The sequence below is a fragment of the Electrophorus electricus genome, chromosome 3 (assembly GCF_041902795.1).
Source record: "Electrophorus electricus isolate QZ-2024a chromosome 3, ASM4190279v1, whole genome shotgun sequence".
In the NCBI taxonomy this organism is placed as follows: domain Eukaryota; kingdom Metazoa; phylum Chordata; class Actinopteri; order Gymnotiformes; family Gymnotidae; genus Electrophorus; species Electrophorus electricus.
Genome location: NC_137499.1, coordinates 545001 through 568563, shown reverse-complemented (window position 1 = coordinate 568563; position 23563 = coordinate 545001). Strand labels below are relative to the sequence as shown.

Here is a 23563-nt window from a genome sequence, read left to right as displayed (position 1 = left end):
TTTCTTTTGCCCAGTTAACAATCCAATCAGGTAGACTAGCTATCAGTCCCACTAACATCATCATATACTTGCTAACCAGTAGACCAAGCAGAGGTGTTATGTAATCTCAATCAGTTTTTTAATATATGGGTACTTTCTATATATATATATATATATATATATATATATATATATATATATATATATATAGAGAGAGAGAGAGAGAGAGAGAGAGAGAGAGAGAGAGAGAGAGAGAGAGAGAGAGAAAGAGAGAAAGAGAGAGAGAGCTTCTGAACCACTCTGTGAAGTGCTAGTGTGAAGAGCAGTGTGTGATTAGATAGAGTATGCAAGGAAGAGAGTGCCCCCCCCCCACACACACAAGAATGAGGATATTATATTAAATGCTCAGTCCACTTTTAGACAGTTCAATATTGTTTAATGGTATAAAGTTATAGCCTTTTGTGATTAACATATGATTAATCAAAATATTTCGTAGTAGTTAATCAAGCATAAACATAATCCTGATTAATACCACCCCAGCCACATATAATACATCAGTATGAGAAAATATTAAAACATAAAATACTAATATTCTTGTTACAAGATACTCTCATTTTGAACAGGATACAATCCACTACCAATGTAGGCAGTATTTTGATGTACAACATGCACATGTGCTTGCGTTTCCCACATGTTCCTACATTTCAAACATGCTTAAAAACTTGATCGCAACTAGGAATCTAATAACGCCCCCCAAAAATGTTTCTGTATGAAAAAAACGTGAAAAAACCTGAAATTTAACACTATAGAGTACAATTTAAATGCAGAAATAGGAAAGCATAACAAAATAAATCTCTAACATATTAAAGAGCAACTTGATGCATGCTGTTTTCCTCATATAATGCTGCCCAATCCCTTTAAAGGTTCCATCACCAACCATCACCTGACCTCTTATTAGGGCTCTTCTTCAATCTGCGGGTGGGGCCACCTGAAGTTGAGAGCTATTCTTCCCCCAACACCTCTGTTTCATAGGACACCTTTGATTAAGCACCCCATTCATGATATAATGTGATCAGATCAACTCATGTTTGATCAACCCTGATTCCACTTGTCAGACTTCCATCTCTAAGCATCTAGTTACATCCATTTCTCCTACAAAACACTCTTCCTGATTGGCCTCTTTTCCAGATACTGGTCACGATCAGTAAAGGGGAATGTTGCTCTGAAGCTCTGAAGCCTCTCTGGCCAGACATCACCTAGCCAACCTGCCATTTGAGAGCCATCCCAGCACCTCTGTGAGCACGGGCAGTTTCTGTGGAGACCAGCCCCAGGGTGGTGGCCACGAGGGAGGCAACGTTCTCGCCCAGGCAGGCGCAGGTGTCGAGCAAGCACCGGGTGCGTGCGGTCAGGGTCAGGGCTGCGGTGATCACCTCGTAGTCCTCACGCGTGACGGCCCGCCGGGCCCGGAGGACGTCCAGCAGCTTGTTGAGACGCCCCTCCGTCATGCAGTGCACAATCGACTCGCGGTGCATCATCAGGAGACGACAGCAGCTCCAGCCTGACACAGGGCACACGGCTGGAAGGGAGAGATGCCACCATTATGCACCCAGCTCTCAGGAAGCTAAACGCAAATGTGATGTATTTTAACCACACTATGCAGACACTTTGCAGTTCTGAAAAACACCATGCAAACTGAATGTTTAGTCAGTCAGCACTGTGCTGCTAAACGAAATGAATGAAAACCACATGCAAACCCTTGTGCTGGTGGGGGTGAGGGGGGGGCGTGATGTTTACTCAGATCACCAAAGAGAAACCCACCAGTGAAATGGTCATTTACATACATGCACTAAGGCCCTGGCTTCAGTGACTTTGAGTAATTTACTATGACAGGATACAGGCCTACAGAGATGCACTACACTGGTGTTGGCAGATAATATCTTAGGAAATAATAATGCTACGCTGCGTTTGAGCTAAATGCATTACACTCTGCAGAGAACATGTAATGATTATTTTACAGCAGTAGTATTGGCATGTGTCCGTGACAACCTTTTAGAAAACTCCACCACTTCTGCAACCATTGTTGCATATATCACATTACCAAAGCTGGGCAACAAAACAAATACCCAATACTCCACACTGCTTCTGAATGGCTAATCCTGAGAACAACACTAACCCTTGTGAGAGGAAACACACTGGACCCAGATAAGGCACCGGGGACTGCTGTTCAGGAAGCAAAAAACCCAGTCATACAAAACTGCTTACTGGGTACATGCCAGAGCACCGCATGCCTGGGAACTGGGCCGCCATGTTTGTTAAGGGCAAACTGGCGTTACCTTTCCGCAGCAGTCATGTAAACAAGTGGGTTCACCCTAAAACATGTAGGAAATTTCAGGCTTCAGTTTTTGTTAAGTACATTATGTGTTATTTTTGCTTGCATGCCACATCTTTCCCCAACAAGTACAAAAGTTGACTGCATGCATCTAGCACCCAGCAAGAGATCAGACTCGTGTCTGATAAGTGCAGGGCAGGGGCCTGATTTCAGTGTCTGTCTGAAAGAGTGGCTTCACTCTTACCCTGCTGGACAGGTGTCTGGATCAGCATCGTGGGACACACACACTGTGTGTTTGGAGGGTTCTGGGTCCAGGATTGAGTCACACCCCAAACTCCCCCACACTGCATGGAACCAGCAGGTCTGTTCCCCTGGGATGCAACTGTTTGATCCACAGCATCTAAGGACAAGCGACACAGTACAACAAAACAATCAGCCAGCAGTAAAACACAGCTAAAGAACAGAGCCCTCAGGCTTCAGGCTGGACCCTCACCTCTGCAGCAGGCATCAGGAGGTGGGGTCTGTGCAGGGAGAGGAGGGCTTCTTCTCAGAACCCTCTCAGCCTTGGGAACATGTGGGCACGGCACGTTCATGGGAATCACCTTAGAGGCGAGGATTTTGGATCCGGCGCAACCACCGGAGCACTAGACAAAGTGATACAAATCCAGATGGTTAAAAAAAAAGAAATCTTTATATAATAAAATTACAAATGCTGCGGATTGTAGAACAGATGGATAAAACCATTCAGCCCAGCATTGCAAGTGTGCCAACACTTCACAAGTGAACACGCAGTGCCTAACAAGGCAAGACAGGCCTTTTACCTCCAAGTTGTTCAGCTCAATAGGCACAAACGTTGGAGAGTGTTTACAGGCAAGCAGCACCCTCTCCTGGTGGTACAAAAGCACATTCACATTCAGGCTAATTCAGATATCACTGTACCGTGTCTTTAGGTTGTATGTTGTGTCCTAAATGTCTTATATGTGAACAGGACGTTTGTCTCAGCCGAGGGCCGCCGTGGTCTTTAAGTACCTTGCTTGCGTTTAGCTGCTGGACAGCCGTTGTAAAAGCGTCCACCTCAAATGCCGCCATAACCTTCCTCAGCACAGCCGCACACTCTGTGTTGTGATTGGACAGACACGGTAGTACGCAGCAAAACGTAACCTTCTCCCCCTAAGGCAGGTTTGTCAGGGAAAAATTCCAGAACTAACCTTCTGCCTGTGGCCGTTGTTCTGGTTCACTGGACCAGCAACTGATCATCAGCTGGGTAAGAACGTGGCTTTGGGGAGTTTCCAGCGGCAACAGCTGAACCTGCACCTGTGTCTCCGGACCCCCCTGAGCCGACAGCAGGAGAGTCTGCAGCTGCTCAAGACCTGAAACAGTTAAAGGGGAATTTGAGTTGTACAGTGTAAAGGGAAACACCATGTTCTTTTTCAGATAAAAAACTGATTTGTCAGATGTGATGTGTAAGGGCAGTGGTGTCTCAGTGGTTCAAGCCCCACCACTGCCAAATTGCCATAGTTGGGTCCCTGAGCAAGACCCTTAACCCTCAATTACTCAATTTGTGTTCAGTCAGAATTGTAAGTCCCTTTGAATAAAGGTGTCAGATAAATGCTATAAATGTAAATGTATGTTCACATATGTTATATAAGGACATTAACCATAAGACATGACAGATATGAATGAATAACAGCACATTCAAACCCAAATAAATTAACTAAAGAATCCAGAATTAGACTTTGTTTCCTGTAAGTCAGTGTGTTTTTACATTCCATGCGGACAGCTCAGTCAGCCAACCAAAACCAATGACTTACTCGCAGACATGTGAGAGTGACAGAGAGGAGGACAGCACCCACCTTCACACGGACGCCGCCTGTTGAGAACCTCCCAGATCAGAATGCCAAAGCTAAAAGAACAACATAAATTACAAGATCAAAAACCACAAAGCATTTACACACACTGGGAACTGTATCCAGTAAAAGTGTGTTCCAGAGTGTTCTAAACTCACCTGTACATATCAGCCTTCACAGAGGACATGCCTCCTTGTATAACCTCAGGCGACAGGTAGGCCAGGTCTCTAAAACAGGGAACACCACCATTACAGACAGGTGCCCTTACACCCAAATCTGTCTGCTGGCCCCAGTCACACAGCTGTAAACAGCACACACATGAGTACAGGTTTATTACGCAAAACAAAGATAACATGGCACCATATTGGTGAGCACTGGATCGCTGTTGTGCACTAGCTCCACGCCACCACTACCTTGGCCCTGTACTCCGGATCCAGGAGAACGCTGGTGGCCTTCAAGGCCCCGTGAGGCAGAGGGACAGCGTGCAGATGGCTTAAACCCTCCGCCACGTCCAGCAGCAGACGCAGACGCAGCTGCACCGGTAGATCCGGGTAGAGATGGATCTGATGATACAAACACACTGCCCTTAATCCATATGCCAGACATTCCTCATGTCTCTGGTTCCCCTGACAACATCGCAGGTATGTGAGGAGAGTGTGTGAACGTGCAAGCACAGACAGCAGCAGGTCAGAGGGCGGCAGCTGTGTAGTCAAGATAGGCATGAGCAAAACATGCTATAAAACTATATTACAACATAAAAGAGAGAAACTGAACAGTACAGGCATGGCACCTGTACAGCTATGTGATCTCACCCACGCAGGATGTGAATTTCAGATGTGCTTTTTGTACAGTCACTTTCAGGTTGAGTTGTCAAGGCTGCAGTAAAGAGTGGTGTAAGTCTCAGTGATTTATTACTGCTGTGGTGGAGCAGACTGGCAATGTACTATCATAAACCATGCCATGAGTCTTCTGGTTCCACTGAACAGAACAGAAAAATAATGCTTCACCACTGGTTGGTGGCCATTACAATTTTGTACGTAAAAAATGAACTGGTTACATTTATCATATTTATTGACATATTTTATATAACGCATGTTTTACTTGCTATGTGTTTAACATTTAATGTTTGCAAATGATTTACAAAGATCTTACAACGAACTTAAGATCTTACAATGACACATCATTAAATAAAACCTAAATGAAAAAGAAGTGAGCAACTTAAAATACACATTTCTAGTTGTGTGTTCCCACGGAGAGCTCGCTAATGGAACACTACCGTTTACTTACGGAGCGCGCGCTATCCGAACACGTCTACTAGATCACGGAGCGCGCGCTGGAAACCTGCGCTGTTGCTGCAAATTCAAAAACGTTTCTCTAGTTGTAGCAGTTTCTCAGACTTTAAACAGCTACGTCGTTTCCTGACGCTAACTGCATTAGTTTACTGCCACTGTATAAAAAAAAAAAAAACCATACAACACTAATAAGTAAAACATGACAAGAAAATAAGCGAGATGATAAGTGTGACGTTCTGAACATCTGGGATGTCAGCTCACCTCATAGAGAACCGAATGCAAAGATCCTTCAGCCATCCAGGCCCAGACCAAACCGATGAGAGATCGGGCCGTGTAGACCCCCAGCGGAAGCAGAACCCGCTCGGAACACAGCCGGCTCGAGACCACCGCACTCCCGAGCCGACGAAGCCGCTCTCTGCCGCCAAGAGCAACACGCATCATATTCAATCTGCATTTTTCAAATAACCCTAATGTTGAACATTATGATGTACTCAAATAAGTACATGTATGACAAAATATTAAGTTGCTGTAGATTTTTGCAGGGACTCTTTCCCACGCTCACCGCTCTGTAGGGGTGCAGTCGAGCAGTTTCACGGCTACTTGCTGCCCGGTCCTTCGGAGGCGTCCACGCAGCCATCCACGCGGAAACGCGTCCACGCTCGTTCCGATCACAACTACGTCTCCAAGATCTTCCTCGTGAAACTCGTTTAAAACGGAGGCCTGGGCCATTGATTTAGCTCCTTCACCGTGATTCAAATAAACCCTCGTTGTTGCTACACACAGACCATAAAAACGTTGTGGCGTGACACCGTAATCGGGCTGAACGCCAAGCCTGCACCTCGTGCTACGTGACGTAATGTGTTTACGTCTGGTTCGACCCGCTGCTGCAAAAATCCCCTTCTTCATACAACAGTGCCTGCACTCGGCAGAAAAAAAGACCCAACAAGCGTTTTCAAATATAATTATGGACATCATTTAACATTATAAAAAAATAGATTCATTAAAACGGAGTGCGCCAAAATATTTGGCCCATCTAAAAGCTTTCTATCTCGGGCGGATTTGAAAAGTAAGGATTTGTCCTTTAACCGCCTCTTTGTGGTTTTATCTTCACTGAATATGTTTCAGATTTTGTCCGTACAGCACGGCGGGTGTTTTCCACGCGCAGCTGCTGTCTATTTTGAACAATGTAAGTGAAGGGAACTTCCCTCTCAGACAAAGCCTAGCTAAGATCCAGCCATCAGGCTTTCCCTACTGGGGCATGCGCTCACAGGCCCATCCATTCTAAACGCTACATTGCGTCACTGCAACAACAACTTAAAGAGCCCATTTTGAAACAGTACTCTGTAGTTCCAGAAGATTATCACTGAATATGGGAATTAATTTGCAGAGTAATAAGTCACTGTAGTAACAGCACAGGAAATAAAAGGTAAGGAAATAAAAGATTATTCTGCGAGTGTTATCAACAAAAATCTCTTATCTTTTAAAGCCACAATGCTGTTGTCACAGTCAACTCTCAGTGGCTGTGGTCATGCTATGTTAGTGCTCACTTTCACATGGGGAGCTGAATGACAGTGAGGAGAAGGGACTTCCTCTTTCTCGAGCACAGTCAGCTTCCTCTGCTTTCCACCAAGATTACAAAAAGTGGAATCAACCTTGTAGCTGAGTGTGCGTGGTGGCCTGTGACCACGGCCTTCATCGCCAGAGAGAAGGAAGTGATTATTCCATTTTATAGAGAAGGGGATGTCCAAAACAGAAAGTGGCTTCTGGTGAGTGACTCAGGTCTAATTTCAGATCCAGTTAGTATTATGTAAATCTATACAAATCTTTCTTTTTTTTGTATGTGAATATGGTGCACATACACCTTTGGGGTTAGGATACTATGTATTATTGGAGTGAGTGTGTGTGAATAGAGTGGCTGTGTGTTAATACTACTTATATATTACTACTGCTTTTTTTTGTCGGTATCTCAGATCTTTAATAGTGTAGTCAAAATTATGACTTTACAACATAATTCTAAAATGTTTTGCAAAGAGCTTTTTCCAGACAGAAAAGCTAACATAATTATGAGCACTACACTGGATATTGTTTGTGTGTGTGTGTGTGTGTGTGTGTGTGTGTGTGTGTGATGCCTCCTGTGGTAATTTTGTGATCTCCCTGTCACACGTTACTCAGATTTCGATGTAAAAATCCTGTTGTGCAATGTTTCGCATACATTGTAACTTTCCATTTCGTACCAATGATTGAATTTCTTTCCATAAGTGTTAAATGTTTTGCATTAGCTCACAATGTTTGTAATGTTGTAATGTTTTAAACTGTCATACTATTACACAATATTATACAATTGTTTTGCAATCGCTCTATTTTTACACTGTTTAGGTGTGGGTATTTTTCCATTCACCAAACATCGCTAGCTGTTAAGTGCAGTTATAAACCTCTACAAGCTATCTCCAGCAGGGGGCGGAGAAGCTTTCTGCTGCTAACGAGACGAGTGGACGGGAGAAAGCAAACGAAGTAGAGCGTCTCCCTCGGGCCGTATATCGTTGGAGCGGGTGACGTGTGAAGCTTCACATCCAAAAGCGCGTTCCCGAATAAGTGAATGCGTCTTTTCACATTGAAACGTTCGTGACATTCTCCGTGTCAGTGTGTTCATTAATAACACATAACACCACCTGCCCCACGCAGAAAAAAAGGTAATAAATAAATACATAAACAAATGTTTAAAAAATCAGGAGCAAAAGTACAAATTAATAGCTGATCATTTTTGTGTTACTTCACGCAAAGTACCAAGGTGTCAACTATAGTGTAGTCAAAAGTCAGATAAATTAACCATTTTAATAAACTAAATCTCCAGAAGTAAAATGATCCTAAAATAGGATAATACTGCTGATTATTCTAGAGCAAGTGGCATTCTTACACTTACTGGAATGATACTGGCAGGCAGGGACACTGCACGGGTCTAAACACTCCTGCACGTTTCGATGTGCGGCAGGCTGCAGTGTTGTGCAGTATTTTCTGTTTGGGTATTTTTGGGAGTTTATGGAAAATGAATGTGTTCCTAGCTCAATTTTTCACAGATCTCTTAAACATATTCAAACTATAATCTCATCTCATGTAGTTACATTTATGGTGTTCATGTTACTGTGTCACTCACACACACACACACACACACACACACACATATATACACAAATAAATGCCTTCTGAGCATTTCCACCCAAAATTGGGGTTTAACTTCTTATTTGATATTTTTAATGTGTGTGAACATAAACAACATTTGTCAATCTGTTCATCCAAAATTCATCCCAGATTTCTACCCATACCTCTATATAACTACATAAATCAGCACAGCAAGTGTGGGACTGATAGACTGGTTTGCACGTAAATACTTATCTGTAGTGTTCCTTGTGCGCTGTGTGCATGTTTGAATCGGGAAATCTCATTTTTAACCTTTTGTGTTTAAGGTGTGTGCTGTGTATAACCTTGTATTGAATGAATTCTTATTTTTGCTCCTCACGAAGGCATTTGTACAGATTTGTGTCCAAAATGTTATGTTAGAGTCAACATCTAGATCAAAAGCTTCCTACAGTGGCCACTGAACAAGAACAGTATCCAGGACCTGAACTGGGTTCTATGACAGTGCCGTAACACACATGAACATGAAGATCGTTGTGTGTATTAGTTTTTCTGGGATCGTCCTCTGGTTGGTTAAGGGAGGCTCTGAGTTTGCTTATTTTTGCCTTAGATTCTGTTCAATTCAAGGCATCTTATCTGAACCAAGTTGCTTGTTAGCTGTAATTACTCATTGCAGGTGGAGTTTCATCTTAGCCTTAGGTGTGAAATAAGGGGACTTAGTAGCTATTGAACAGTTAAATTAGTACGACTCCGCTACAGATGTATACATCCATAGCGGTGATCAACACCTGCAAAAGGTTTTGTTGTGCTTTTCAGTTCATCTACATCTCATCTACTGGACCTAACAAATTCAACTAAGTATCTTTTTGTCTCACCATCTCCAACTTTCATCTCATACATCCAGAAACCGGGCATCCAATGTGTCTCACATAACCCACAGACACCATCACCATAGACGTCGCAATCTCGGCAACCTCGTTTACTCAACGTTCAGCACCATCAGAGACCCAGGTGTCAGGAGGGCTCTGGAACTGCCAGTCTGCTGTCCAGAAGGCTGACTTTCAGCACTAGCATCCATCACTTCCTGGCTCTGAGACCCGGATCGCGCCTGAGAACTTGGCGACTCCGACTGCCCCGTCCTCTGCCTCTTCCAAGTGAGGAGCGCCCGGCTCCACAACACTCAGTGTTCAGGACACAAGACAAAAGTTCTAGTCAGTGCGAGAGCAACACCGTTTAAACACCTTCTGGCTGTTGTGTGTGTACTCTACACAGCCTGAGTTCTGCGTGTTTGCTACCCCCCCGTCAGACAGGCAGTGCCCCTTTCAGAACAACGTCCTGCTATGCCTTCTGACTGTCAGGAGTGTAAGGAGGTACACACATTGAGTGAGCATGTAAAGGAAAAGGTTGGTAGATGTAAAACTGATGTAAATTTCATTGTTTATTGTTGCAAAAAAATAAACCATACATTTATTCTTAATGTGCCTGTCTGGAGAAACAATGAAACAATGATTTATTTCTAGTTTTTACATTTTTATATGAAAACAAATCTAACTCAGTAAGAATACCCAATACCTCAGGATCCCCAAATGTCATCACAAATGCTCAAAATGTCATCAAATATTATTTCAACCACTTTTGTCTGATGACATTTTCTGAAATAACTACAAAATACTCAAATAGAAAAGGTGCGCCAAGTCCGCCAGCACAGAGCTCAGCTGCAGAGCATCTCAAGTGCTGTGAGGTTCAAGGTGTGTGGCTCCGTTTCCACACCGCTCTCACGTCACTGAAGTGAGCAAAACACTGCGGCTTTCAGACCCCTGGTGAAACGGTTTAAGATACATATATCATAATGGAAGACCTGAACCTACACCACAGAAAACACAGAAGTGTGAACATATATACAACTGTTTACATATTTATACTGTTTACACAATAACCAGTTTCTCACTGCAATAACAAACCACATGTTTCCACCATTACAGATTAGTCGCAACAGTCATTTTCTACTCAAAATTCTTTTCAGAAAAGTCTTAAGTTCAACAGTGCATGACATACCAGCCAAAACCAATTTATTTAGATAAATAAATCTAGTTCATGTGTATCCATCAAATACACAATCTATAACATAAGGGAAGACTTTTCAAAGTTATGGATGTTTTCTGATGAAGACCCGCTCATGTTACTAAGAAGGAACACAGTAGTTTTGCAGAGTAGTCAGCAATAATGCTAAAGTGCTGTGATCTTAATAGAAATAAACCAATTTACATGCTGTAGAAATAATCTTACACACTGTAAAATTAACCTTTTAGCAGGAGGAGCAGTTTTCAATGAAATATTTCAGTGAAATAATTCTCTCTTTTCCAGTGTTTTTCAGTGCATTGCTATAAGATCCTGACCTGCAGGACATGATGAAATAAGCTGAAACACCCTTCATTAATACCCTTGTGAAGCACTTTATATGTGTTGATTACGCTAAAACATGCGTGAAAGTGTGAGGGAATCGCTCATCTTCCTCTGTTTCTAGTTCCTCTCCTGGGTTTGCAGCATGTGCTGCCGGGTGGATCCCGTGCTGCTGCCGTCTGTGGCGTACTCGGACTGGCTCTGCATCCGCGCCAAGACATAGAACCGCAGCATGAGGAAAAATCCTGTGGGGACAACACAGCCTCTATTCACTTGTGAACTCGAGTACTTGGCAATTCTATTCTCTTTTTAGCAACACTCAGGTCAAACTGTACCACAAAGCCTTAAACGTCCAGCTCTGGCACAGACTGCCAGGGGGTTGTGTTGTGAGTAACTTTTCTGCTGATACCACAGCTATGGGAACATTGTAATATTCCTGGTACATTCTTTCCCATTTAGACAATAGATTGGCCTTCGGGTAATCTGTCTTATTCTTCATGGCAGCCTAGAAAGCCTGAGAGCAGTGCAGCGTGGGAACAAACCTTGAAGAGAGTTGATGATGCAGAAAAGGAAGAGGATGATTTCTGAGAGAGGCCCAAAATCGAAGAAGGTCAGACCCCATGTGGTGCCGAACAGACAGCTAAGGCCCCAGATACTGAGGAACGCCACGCGCCTCTTCCTCCACTCGGTCCGGTTGTGGATCTCTCTTACAACCAGAAAGAGCATGATGAACCCCGATGTAACCACGGCAGCCAGAAGGCCCACATTAGTGATGCAGTGAGCCAGCAGGGCTGCGTGGGTATCCCGCATCCAGCACCTGGGAGACAGCAGAGCATCACAGCGTCAGCGGGATGGGGGACACTTCCCACCAAACACGGTCAGTGCACGCGGCGTCTCACATGTGGTAGGGGTTTGCCACATCTTCACTCTGCGATATCGTCCTTGGTCCATAAATGTTGCCCATAGACACTAAAATAACAACAGGCAGAACTGGGAAACCTGGAAAAAAATGACAAAAGGGAGTTGTCATTAATATTCCAGACAGTAACTCACAGTGACGACCATGTTACGAGGGACATTACAAACACGGTTAACTTGCCAAATCCCATCAGGTACCAGATCCACGGCTTCGGGGGCACACTGAATATCATGTAAACCATCCTGAATGTGTGCAGCACTTCCACAGCCATCCAGCAGAGGGAGCAGAGCAGCGCGTAGTGCAACAGCGCACCCATGAACTGACACACCCGCTCATGGCTGACATTGGCCACGGTGCCAGTCAGCATGAAGAGGAGGCAGAGAAAAAAGAGGGACACGACCAAGCCACGGTGCACAAGGCTGGACTGGTCTTTCCCTCTCCTAGAGTCCCGAAAGAACGAGGGGGGAAAAAACCACACATGAGTATTAACCAACACTAGACGTCCCCTCAGAACAACGTGGAGGTTGTGGAGAGTGAAACACCTCCTCTGCCTGCAGAGAGCCACAAAGACAAGCACGCAGCTGACAGCAGACAGTGCACACCCCACTGCTGTAATGAACGTCAGTGCCTCTAGATGGCGCAATCTTCTAGGATTCACTTGCTGTGTAAGAAGACAGAAAGAAGACAAAGCAAAATGTCGCAAGATCATCAGAATGAACATTATAAGTACTTAACAAAGACGCACATGGAATCAATTCCTTAATTGAAATTTTTTAAAAGAACTTGGGACTCACCACAAGAATAGCAAAGTAAGTGAGGTGGTTACAGTGGCACTCTGTCTCCTGTGCACCACGATGAACTGTGACACACCCTTCTTCACGCCACTTGAGCTCATGGTCTGCAGTGGAGAGAGAAACCACACACACACGTACAGTTTTCACATGTTTCGCTGCTCATCTTAAGACACTGGGCTTCACTTAGGGGTTAGTTTGTTTATCCATTTATTTGTGCATACCCTTTCTCACGTCCCATGAGACACACTTCGTGGTCTGAGTTTCCTGCAGAAAAAAAAGACAGCCTGGTCAGCTTGGACACACGGCAAGTGTTGCTGGAACAACACAAACCAAGTTTGAGACGTGTCTGCACACTGGCCAGAAACAAACAGTCATATTGTAAAGGTCAAACCTGTGCTTTTTACTGAGTGGAGAACTGAGGTTTCCAAAGAAGACTAACCGCAGGCAGGTTTACGGCTCTCCCTCTGTCACATTTCTAACATTTCTAAGTCTTTATTATCCTTCAGACACCTCTGAAGTGGTTTTTATTTTGAAGATGTAACTAAGACAATACAAATGTTTCTCCTTGAGAAGGCTGTCAGTTGTGCGGTACATGCTCATCACATCTGACGCCTACCTCACTGCAAACAGGAAGGTGCTGTGTTTGCTGCACCAGCGGTGTCAATGGAGCTGCACATATGCACACTTACCAGAATGTCGGCGTGACGGAACATGATTCTGACAGGCTCTGGGAGATTTCTGATAATCTCATTTTCCACAGTGATCCCGACAACATCTTCCAAAATCTTTTGAGAGCTCACCTGCAAACAGCCACATGGTAACGTTACAGGTGACCCAGTGCTGTAGAGGCCAGCGTATAAGAGTGTTTGTGTCTGTTAGAAGACGCCACTGCACCTGGAACAGTGAGCTGTTCTTGTAGTAGGTACAGACGACTTTGGCGTTCTTTTTTTGTGCTGGTTTCAGACTTGCAGGTAGGTGCACTGAAGGAAAGACGTGTGGAGGCACACTTCCTGGAGTCTGGAAGATCATATCAATATTATAGTCATATTTACAACTACCTGTATACATTTCTGTCCTTCCTGTCTGTCTGACTGTCCTACCTGTCTGTCCTTCCTATGTCTGTCTGTCCTTCCTCTCTGACTGTGCTACCTGTCTGTCCTTCTAACCCACTCTGCCCAATGTTCCTTTATCTAACTTTCAGTTTAGCTCCTTGTCTTCTTCCACTTGTCTGTCAGTCTAATACTCTCCATGTTTAAGTCTCACAACCCTTCTCTCTAAGCATGTAACTGACCCCTAAACTAATCTCTCTCCCTCTCACTAGAACACTGCTTCTCTGGTCTGTTTGTTTTCAGGGGTTCAGTGTTCTGGTACTACTGCAGGGTCTATGGGTTCTTCAAAAATCCTGCAGACATTTCACGTATTATTGTTATCATATGTTGTTCTCTATTGAAAGCGCATAGATTCAAAAGACTAAAGCCAGTGACGATGCCTTCCAAAAAGCAAAAGTAAGTGTGCGTGTGTGTGTGTGCAGTCCTACAGGCAGGGTGACATTGTATCCTGTAAAGTCCTCCTTCATCTCGATCACGGTGCCCTGAGCACACGGCAGCTCCACCCTGCCTACCACCCCAGACTGAATCACTGCTTCTTCTATCCTATGGAGACACGCGATGAGAAAGGCACACACATGCTCAGCTACTCGGGGGGCTCCGTGTGTGCGCAAACACACAAACAATTGTTTGTTGCAAAATTACACAGATACATGAATGCAGGTGCAATCATGCCACACGGAGGGCATGTATAACCAACATCCAACCGCAGAGTTTCAGCTTCCATGTGGCTGGATTAGGAAGGTTAGGTTTAAGACACCATCTTACATGTTCGCGCCCCAGGACTCCTGTACCGCTTTACTACAGAACTGCTCGGCTGTAAATACATGAAGAAAGTCGCATTTACGGCATTTAACTGACACTTTTATCCAAAGCAAATTAGAATTCTGACTGAACACAACATGAGTAATTGAGGGTTAAGGGTCTTGCTCAGGTGCAATTACCACAGTTAATTGTGTCGCCTTTAAACTTGTACTCTGCCATGACTCGGCTATTTAGAAGGTCTCCATGTACGGAGCCGTCCTTGATGCCGTAGACGGAGGACATCTTCTGGCCTGCAGCGGACAGGTCGGTGCAGCAGGATCCCTGAAGACCCAGAGATGGGCAGACATGGATCTCCTCTCTGTCCACCTGCACGGTCAGCATGTCCAGCAGGGGATCCCAGAAGACGCAGAAGTTCATGGGGTCCTGGGACGTGCTCAGGATCCATCTCCTGTTAGTCAAACACTGAGCCGAGATCTTGCCCTCCACTGAAAGAGTGCTACTGTTGGCTGAAATGATGATGCCCTCACAGCCAGGTGATACCTTGGAAGCCAGCACTGGCGGCAGGCTATTGAGAGTCCATATTCCGCACATCTTGAAGTTTCTGTCATTCTCCATTGTCACTTTATAAACCAAAATTTAACAGAAAGAAAGAAAGAAAAAAAAAGAAGAAAACCATGTGCTCACGTTGTTTTAACATTTTTGGTCACTGAATATTTTCAGCCAGTTTTTAATATGTTGACTTTGTACAAACAAAAAAACAAAACATCAGAACAGAACACTTTAAAGTTCCAGGCACTCTCTGAAGAGCACTAGAGAATGTGGTTAAAACATTTGGTGGCATCTTCCATTTTACAGAAAGCCTACCCAACTCGCTTCATGTCACCTCTCACTCTGCACGCCCTGACATATGTGCATCTCACATGCAGTTTCTGTTCACGCACAAGCTACATACATTTGGCCTGCATGTCCTAAACTTTGGTTTTCCCCAATCCTAACCCAAGAATTTTCACTGTGATAAAAGAATATACATGTAATAAATTAGAAAATGATATGGTGTTATTGTAGCTACAGGAGTAATGGACTAATTTCTAGTGTGTTTCATTTGGAGTCTCTGGATTGCTGTTACTCACCAGGCCCCCAAAACGTGGCAAGAAGAACCAATGAGAGGACTCTCCCCATAGCAGGATCCATCACAGCACCTCTGCCACCCTTTAAAGAAACCACAAAAACACACTGACTGCACCATCATCTGTCTCTTCCTCTCTGTGGTCCGTCTTACTCCATTTTTGTTTTGTATTTGCTACATTTCTTAAATAAGTTTGAGTTTATATGTAATTAGAAAAAGTGAAAAATAATTATGATATAATTATGTGTTTTCACATGTGGAATGATAGTTTAGTTCATTAGCATAATGAGTTTTGATTGGTGCTGCCAGTGTTTAGGTAACTGAGACGGGTGTGCTCAGAAGTGTGTGCAGAGTTTTGCACAATGAGAGCAGCAGAACTGTATTGAATCAGTATGAATATGTTTATAGTTGTGAAGAAATACTGCATGATTACGGGATGAGGAAAACTGGAACCATACTGTATATACATTGTACAAGTTGAGGTTGGTTTGTTGTGGTTGCGCAAGTTATGCGTTACAGCAGTCAGCATAAAAAGACGAAAACAGACGGGGACAGCTCATGCTACTCCTCAAATGAATGAATGCAGTTTTAGTAAGATTATGTGCTTTAAAAGTCAGTCCTGATACTCAGTCTCACTCCGAACAGTCTGCAGGGCTTGAAATGTCAGATTTTCCTTGACTTTTTTCCCTTGATTTTCCACCAGAGCAACACCAGCATAACATGCCACTCGTGTTTGCAGTGTACACTGTTCTGTTGATACACTTAATGCTAAAATACTATTTATGCTGAGCAAGACAAGAAAAGGAGGCATAATTAGTGCTACTGGTAATGTCATTTATTTAAATTGCAGTTGTAGGTGCTATAAAGAAATATGACAATAACTCAATAATGGTTCAGTCGAAGGTACCTGTGATTACATTAATTTAATGTGTAATAATATAAAGAACATAAATACCTTTCTTGTAAGAAAATGTTGTTAGTTTCTAGAAAACATATTTTGAAGTTTGAGGCCGTTTTAGTAATCTCTTAAAATACTGTAAATATCTTTCCCAGTTATTGATTAATTTCAAAACATTGCACAGGAGGTTAAAGGGTTAATGAAATGTGGTGGTCCAATCAATCATTCACTTGCTTGTTTTCATAATTATGCACTCCTTTGATCACTTTTTGTCACTCCTCTGGTCACTCTTTGACTTTGTAGCACTGCTGAAAAACGTGTCCTAAGCACATTCTGAAAACCTGGAAAACATCCCATACAAGTGTTCATTCAGCCATTTTGGGGCAGTTAAGTTTTTGATGCAAGCTCCGTATATATTTATTTTATCCTCTTTTATCCAATTATTTAACACAGCCCCAATTAATAAAAGTGTCCTGGGTAACTGACAGGAAGCAAATGTTTTGTAAATGTGTCCTTATTGACTCTGAATGACGACCTTTTTAGAGACACCTGTTCTTTCACGACTGGAGTTTTTCTATAGAGAAATTACACTCGTGACCCAGGAGTGCAGCATATAAACAGGTGAGCAAGTTATCATTGGATCAGTTTCGGTGTGAATTCACAGTGGACTGGGGAAATCGAATCATCTGACTGACTTTCACGAGGAATGTCTACTGGTGCTGGACTAGCTGGGGCCAGAATTTCAAAAAAAAAACCTTGTGGGGTTCTCTTGTGCAACGATGTTGAGAGTATAGTGACAGTGGTGTGATGGGGCAAAAACAACCAGCAAAAGGGGATCCTGAGAAAGAATCGACAAAAAAGGTCAGAGGACAATGTCTAGAATTGTCCTGATGAACAGGTGGCACAGAGTCAAGAAAATCAGATCTGAATACAGTGCTCGTACTCCAGCTAACGTGTCCGAAAGCGCAGGGTGAGTTATAACAGCAGAGCTGCCTGAGGGCCAATGCTGTCTAAGGAAGCAGAAAGTCAGGACCCCGGTGGGCAAGAGCGCAAAGCCTGGATCACTGAGCAGTGAAGACAACCTACACATGGGGGAGGAGATCTATGGAACATAACCGTGATCATTTGAGGAGAGCAAAGCAATTTGATTCTTCATCTCATATGAGCTTCACTTTTGCTCCTGCTATTTTGCCTTTAAACATTTGGCGCACGTCCAGGTGTTGGGATCCTTTTTGGTGAAATATGAGCACACTTTAGCTCTGGGCTTTTGGACGCCTGCTGCCATCAGGGGAAGTACGTTAACTAGCAGTTACGTTACACGCAATAACGCCTCGAGCGCCCGTTTCAGAGCACATGAGGTGGGCAGCTTGGGCATTTAGCTAAAGAAGAACTTCAGTGACAAATCAAATGTGCCTGGTTTTCCACTTGCACCAGATCAGGCAATACATGTTTGGAGTACAAATTTTCATTATTTATTTTAGAAGAAATGCTGCTGCCAGCTAACGTTGTTGCAGAGATGGCCTTCACATATACATGACCAAACTGCTCTCAACATTCAGGTCTTACAGGACTTAGAGTCAAGTCTGTTTACCCCTCTAAACTGCTCTTGGTAATCAGATCATCTTCACCCACCCACATAAATAGCCAGATGTAAGCCACCACAATAGAATCACAAACCACGTTCAGAAGTGAAATTATAGAGAGAATGTGCAAGGTCTTCTGGACACCAGCAAGAGAGTTCAAAACTGTTCAAAATGAATGAAGCTGAATGGCCAAAATACAAAACCTTTAAAAGGTGTCTCACCACTTGGCCAGGATCTACCTTAAATCTTAGACATAGACATATGTATTACACTAAAAATAGCACAGAAAACACTCATATTTCCTTTTTCTACAGGAAGGTTTTTGGCAGTAGGCCGCTAGCATTTCCTACTCCCAGTCCTTCAGCATGCACCTACTGGAAAAATCCAGTGGGTGTACATGTAGCTGCCCAGGCGTTAAGGTATGCAGTTCCCATGCTGCTTCACTCTTCTGGTGAATGAAACTGCAAAATGATGTTCATGCCTCATCGCGTGTGTGTGTGGGTGCATGCATGCATGTGGCTAACGCACACAGACACGCACAAACCTGCAGTTATACGTATATGGAGAAAACCTGCTAAAGCTGCTATAATGGATGTTTACTTCTGGACCAACACAGTGAGACACAGAAAATCCATCTGTCTAAAGCAGCTCCATTTAAATAAGGGACGTTAGATCTACAAGTATTTCTGTGAAACAGAAGCCTAGTAAAGCTTCCACTCCTGCACACAGCTCCACCCTCCCTCCCTGCCATCCATTGTTCAAAGCATGTGAGCCCCACAGAAAGAATGCCCCCTTTCACTTCTCATACTACCATGGCGACGGCCTGCGTGAGGCTGGGTATTTAGTACATGAATATGTCCGACTGTGTTTCTGTCACAACTCATTTCACACTTAAAATTCACTGTGTATATAAAATAAAATAAAAAATCACCGAGTTGAAAAATAAAAAAAATGAAAGCATTCATATTACATTCTAAATTAGTAATGAATATTCACATTCTAATTCAGTAATGTGGTTTACTTCACTAATGAAAAAAGATCACACATACTGTTAACAGTGGGCTTCACACCTCTACCCAAGGTCTCCTATTTGTAACTTTAGCGACTTCCAGGATTGCGCATCTCTTATACCGTGACCCTTTCAGTCTTCGGTATTTTCACACTGCTTAGTCTGACAGTGTCATGATGATTCAACACACAGCCTCTTGAGCATGAAGTCGTTATGACATGCATCTGACTCAGAAGTGGCAGAGCTCAACGCTGAACATTGTTTTATCTGATGAAGCCATGCGTCTGTTGAACTATGAACTCAGGTCAGCGGGGCCAGAGCTTTGTCTTGTTTTGGGGATCACAGCCAGACAAAAGAAGACAAAGACCAATAATGTGCACAGTATAACAGAACTGACATGTCTGGTGGTAAGAGTGGCGGTGCTGAACAGTGTTGCAGCACTGACTGTACAGCTTCAGACAGGAAACCCAAAGCAACTGAAAAGACATTCTAAAAAGGCAGCAGGAGACAGCCCACCACTGCAGAATGTGCTCAGTAGTTCACCACAGCAGTTCAAAGCTGAACATATGCTCCTGTGGGAGGTGTGTGGTGTGGCCTATGCGATGTGTGTGCGCTTCAGTACTTCACGAAGCATTATAACATCTCTAAGAGGTTTGGCTGTGCAGAGGACTCCTTTCTATTCAGATATATTGATCGAGGGTTTACAGGGATGGCTGGACTAATACATGTGTGGACGTGGACACACACATACACACACAAACACGTATGAGCAAAGGGCAAGGCACACCTAAGAATGAGAGATGGGACTCGTGTTTGCCTTCTAAACCGTCCCCTGGTCTGCCAGGCACAATAAACTTTTAGTTCTCACGTCTTTCACAAGAGAAACACATTATGCTCTGCTGAACTGTCATTGAGAGATTTGTGTTTCCATCACAATTAATCTCATCAAATAAACTTTCACCGTAATATTCACTTACCGGCATCAGTGAAATAAACACGGAATGGGTAACGCATACCAAGACAGGATCATATAGTACTATATGATTAAATATACTTACAGCTGCGCATTTGTACGTAGTCTGTGCACAACAAATTAAAGCTGGACTGATGGATCTTTACTGATCGCGGTTATGTGTCAAAGACAAGCGACAGTATATCGACTTGTGGTTTTTTCGCTCGCTATGCTGCTTTGTAGAGGACATACACGTCAAAAAAACAAATAAACACATACACTGATATCAGTAACTCCGCATTCAGAAAGTTATCATCGCTACTTACGTGACATAATGGTCAGGTTTTTAAAAGTAGTCAAGGAAAACGTTTCACGTGTCTTGCCATATATAACTAACTCGTATGTGTCTTCAGGCACACGAGTAAATCCCCCCAGGTGTGTTACCGTCTGGAGTTGAAACTGAACGACCTACCTGAAACTCAGGATCCGTGAGTCGTAGAAAGACTTTCCGCTTAAAGAGCGCTCACGTCTTGCTGAGATTAAAATATAGTCGTTAAAACCTACAGTAAAGGTCCGAGAAAATAAATTAACGCCAAAGTTTCAAATCCAGAAAAAAACTGTAGATATCCAGACGTACGTAATATCCCACGTGCTCCACACCTCGACGCGATGTTGTACATTTACATTTACATTAAAATACTAAAATGTTTTCGTGCATTTCATGCAGACGCTGCGTGGTCAGGCGCTGTGGCTCGAGCGTCTCGATCGTGAAGGAGGCGTCAGCACGGGTAAGGTGGGCGCGAGAGGGCGGAGTTACGCGCGAGAGTGGCAGCGTCTCTGCAGGCTAAACTTCTGGGACAGACATGGTCTCATCGTCATGGCAGTCGGAGGGAAGTTTCGTCTCTGAACTCCCATAACATAAACTGTGTGTGTGTATGATAATGAGCCTGTAAGCCACCCACGGCCATAAGAGGGTGAGATAAAGAAAAGAGACTGTGTGTGTGTGTGTGTGTGTGTGTGTGTGCGTGCGTGGGCGCGCGCAGATCTTTGTGTACTGATCAATGCCAGCACCTGGCTTGCTGTAGGCCTCAGCTGCTCTGATGAGTGTCGTTAAGGGTGTGGGTGGTTGACCAACCCTAGTCTGTCTGTGCCTTTCACACATGGTGGGGTTGGGTGTGGAGTCTGACCTGTGTGTTTGCCTGCATGGGCGTGGCCTGATAATGCCCTCTGTGAAAGACATTCAACTCCACATTACCATGTCAACAGATACTTTAATGTGCACTACACTAGTGGGGATCTAGAGTTACTTGGATTTGTGGTAAGGTGTTCATGCACAGGCCATGACAGGTATAGTGACGTGTCATGTTAAGGTATGTTCTGGTGATGCAGTACCTGTCTGCCTGTAAAATAGGAGAAAGTGGGAGAGAGAGCACAAGAAAAGAAGAGCGAGTCACCACATCATTTCCACTATCAGGTCTGTAGACTAGATTAGCTCCGCTAGCCTAACGAGAGAAGGCGCACCACAACGTAACAGAAAAATGGGCTCATTTTGCACTCGACTGACTCAAAAACCTTCGTCTAAAACCCTCAGGACTGTGGTTATTTCCACCACTTTTTCATCTTTTTTCTTTTTTTAAATACAGACGTGTTTCTTTATAGGTGTTTTTGCCTGTTTGTTAAAACACATTTTCACATGAACTTTTACATTTTGAATTAAAAAATCATTGTAAAACAGTAAGATGAGCAGAAAATTCCTCTCACTTAGTACATGTACAGATATAACGTCAGACTTTTAAACCTAGACAGATATAAAGTCAAACTTGGACTTTAAAATCGATTGCATTTTGCTGTGCCACACACTTTGGAACTCTATTAGAGTTTGTCCATGTCCACTAAACACTTAACACATTCACCAGATCACCAGTAGATTGTGAAGTAAACTGTCTATATGTTTGCATTGCTTTGATACAAAAGACATTCAATCAGCACTTCTTCCAAAACTCATTTATCCCTCAGTCGCTGTTCTTCCCTAACAAACGTCTGAACAACTACGACAGATTTTACAAACGTTCAGATATTCTTTAATCTCAAAACAACATTCTCATCACTCTGGATGGAAATATGCTGCATTTTGACAAAGATATGAAAGTATACATAAGACAGATTCTTTTTTGTTTGCAGGCTACCATCAATACAAAAGGTGTCAAACGTACATTGAAATGTGAGTCTATATAGTGAAATTATATATGTAGTTGTTACTGAAGAGATTTTTCCAGTATTACTGCAGTACATGAACTGCTGAAACACCTGACTGTCATTTCAGCTACAGACGTATCCAGGGGTTCTTTGGTTTGTGGCGTTAACGTACATATGTGATGTTGATGAAAATCTGTGTCCAAATACAGTGGACAGGATGGACAGTCCAGGCCAGCAGTAAACGTCTGATACTAACATATAGACAAATATGCCTGAATTACTGTATATAGTGAAAATATTGATTTGGTATTACAATATTTGCTATTGATAGCCTATATACAGTATATTGCACAATACATGCACACACACATGCACCCGCAAGCATGCACACACGCATACACACACGCACAAACACACACACACACACAGGAACTAGAGGGCCCCTTCTTTGCTCAGAAAGCAGAGGATTTGTGGGTGCTGCATCCTCACATTGGCTTGGTCTTTTTCCAGCATTGTGATCGTGCACTGACACTCCAGCCCAGGCTTGGACAGGACATCTAGACTTTGGACAGGACATGTAGACTTTCGGTAGGACATCTAGACAATGTATCCACAACAGAAAAGTTTTTTGGTAAATAGAAATGCCACACATGTAGCTTCCAGCATCACACCATATAATATATTCACCTCCTCAATAACATTCAGGATTCAGGACCCAGGACCCAGGACTCAGGACTCAGGACTCTCACTCAGCCAGTTCAGGGCAAGCTGTCTGAAGCTTAACATTTGGGGAACTCCAGGGAGTGGTTTCATGCCAACATTACCCTACAGGGGCAGGAATTATGACTTAGCCAGTGAAATGTGGTGAGATGTGCACACACGGAACATGCTGATAAGGTTAGACTGCAGACGGCTTCTTAGGCTGTGGGAGCCTGTGACGTTTGTTGACACCAAGTGTTCCTTCCTGAACACTGCTGTTTTTTTACAGTTTCTCCATAGAAGTATGTCTGATACCACTTCCTGTGTAAAGACTGGGACAATGTCTGATCGACGGGCCTTTCAGAAGCTATCAAAGCCTGTTGTGGGTGTCCAGGTGTCCAGGTATGCTTTGGGTGTGTGAAAGTGTGTGCGCACATGCGTACATGTGTTCAAGCTACACAGTGAACTCTGTATGTATTTTTACATAGTACAAAGGGCTCTAATAATAGCCAGTCAAATTTCAGAAAACTGGAAAGT

At 43.5% G+C, this 23563-nt stretch overlaps 2 protein-coding genes and 1 long non-coding RNA gene across 8 annotated transcripts; 1 reads left to right on the top strand and 2 right to left on the bottom strand.

Annotated features, from left to right (window-relative positions):
* Positions 1–393: 393 nt before the first annotated feature.
* On the bottom strand, positions 394–6422 carry si:dkey-181f22.4 (receptor-interacting serine/threonine-protein kinase 2). Of its 2 annotated transcripts, none has more exons than XM_027025336.3 (11): positions 6010–6422; positions 5709–5862; positions 4569–4718; positions 4314–4456; positions 4162–4211; positions 3517–3678; positions 3338–3423; positions 3130–3195; positions 2802–2952; positions 2553–2708; positions 394–1555 (listed from the first exon to the last, which is right to left on the bottom strand). In XM_027025336.3, the coding sequence occupies exons 1-11, from the start codon at positions 6420–6422 to the stop codon at positions 1236–1238; spliced, it is 1851 nt and encodes a 616-aa protein (XP_026881137.2). In that variant the 3' UTR covers positions 394–1235. The 2 variants fall into 2 exon arrangements, with proteins under 2 accessions (XP_026881137.2, XP_026881138.2); XM_027025337.3 differs by lacking the exon at positions 394–1555 and adding an exon at positions 1562–2348.
* A 120-nt stretch (positions 6423–6542) lies between these two features.
* Positions 6543–10056, top strand: LOC113586920 (uncharacterized). 2 transcript variants are annotated; one of them, XR_014120980.1, is made up of 4 exons: positions 6543–6873; positions 7020–7213; positions 7824–8137; positions 9484–10056. It is a non-coding gene; the product is annotated as an uncharacterized LOC113586920 (long non-coding RNA). The 2 variants fall into 2 exon arrangements; XR_003411674.3 differs by having other exon boundaries at positions 6543–7213.
* Positions 10000–20922, bottom strand: adgrg1 (adhesion G protein-coupled receptor G1). 4 transcript variants are annotated; one of them, XM_081708807.1, is made up of 14 exons: positions 20769–20921; positions 20604–20691; positions 15694–15772; positions 14743–15183; positions 14567–14615; positions 14230–14344; positions 13587–13709; positions 13382–13492; positions 12914–12956; positions 12693–12796; positions 12079–12559; positions 11879–11978; positions 11522–11796; positions 10000–11224 (listed from the first exon to the last, which is right to left on the bottom strand). In XM_081708807.1, the coding sequence occupies exons 3-14, from the start codon at positions 15752–15754 to the stop codon at positions 11100–11102; spliced, it is 2028 nt and encodes a 675-aa protein (XP_081564933.1). In that variant the 5' UTR covers positions 15755–15772; positions 20604–20691; positions 20769–20921; the 3' UTR covers positions 10000–11099. The 4 variants fall into 4 exon arrangements, with proteins under 4 accessions (XP_081564933.1, XP_081564934.1, XP_081564935.1 ...); XM_081708808.1 differs by having other exon boundaries at positions 20604–20664; XM_081708809.1 differs by having other exon boundaries at positions 12079–12338; positions 12441–12559; positions 20604–20920.
* Between the last annotated feature and the right edge of the window lie 2641 nt (positions 20923–23563).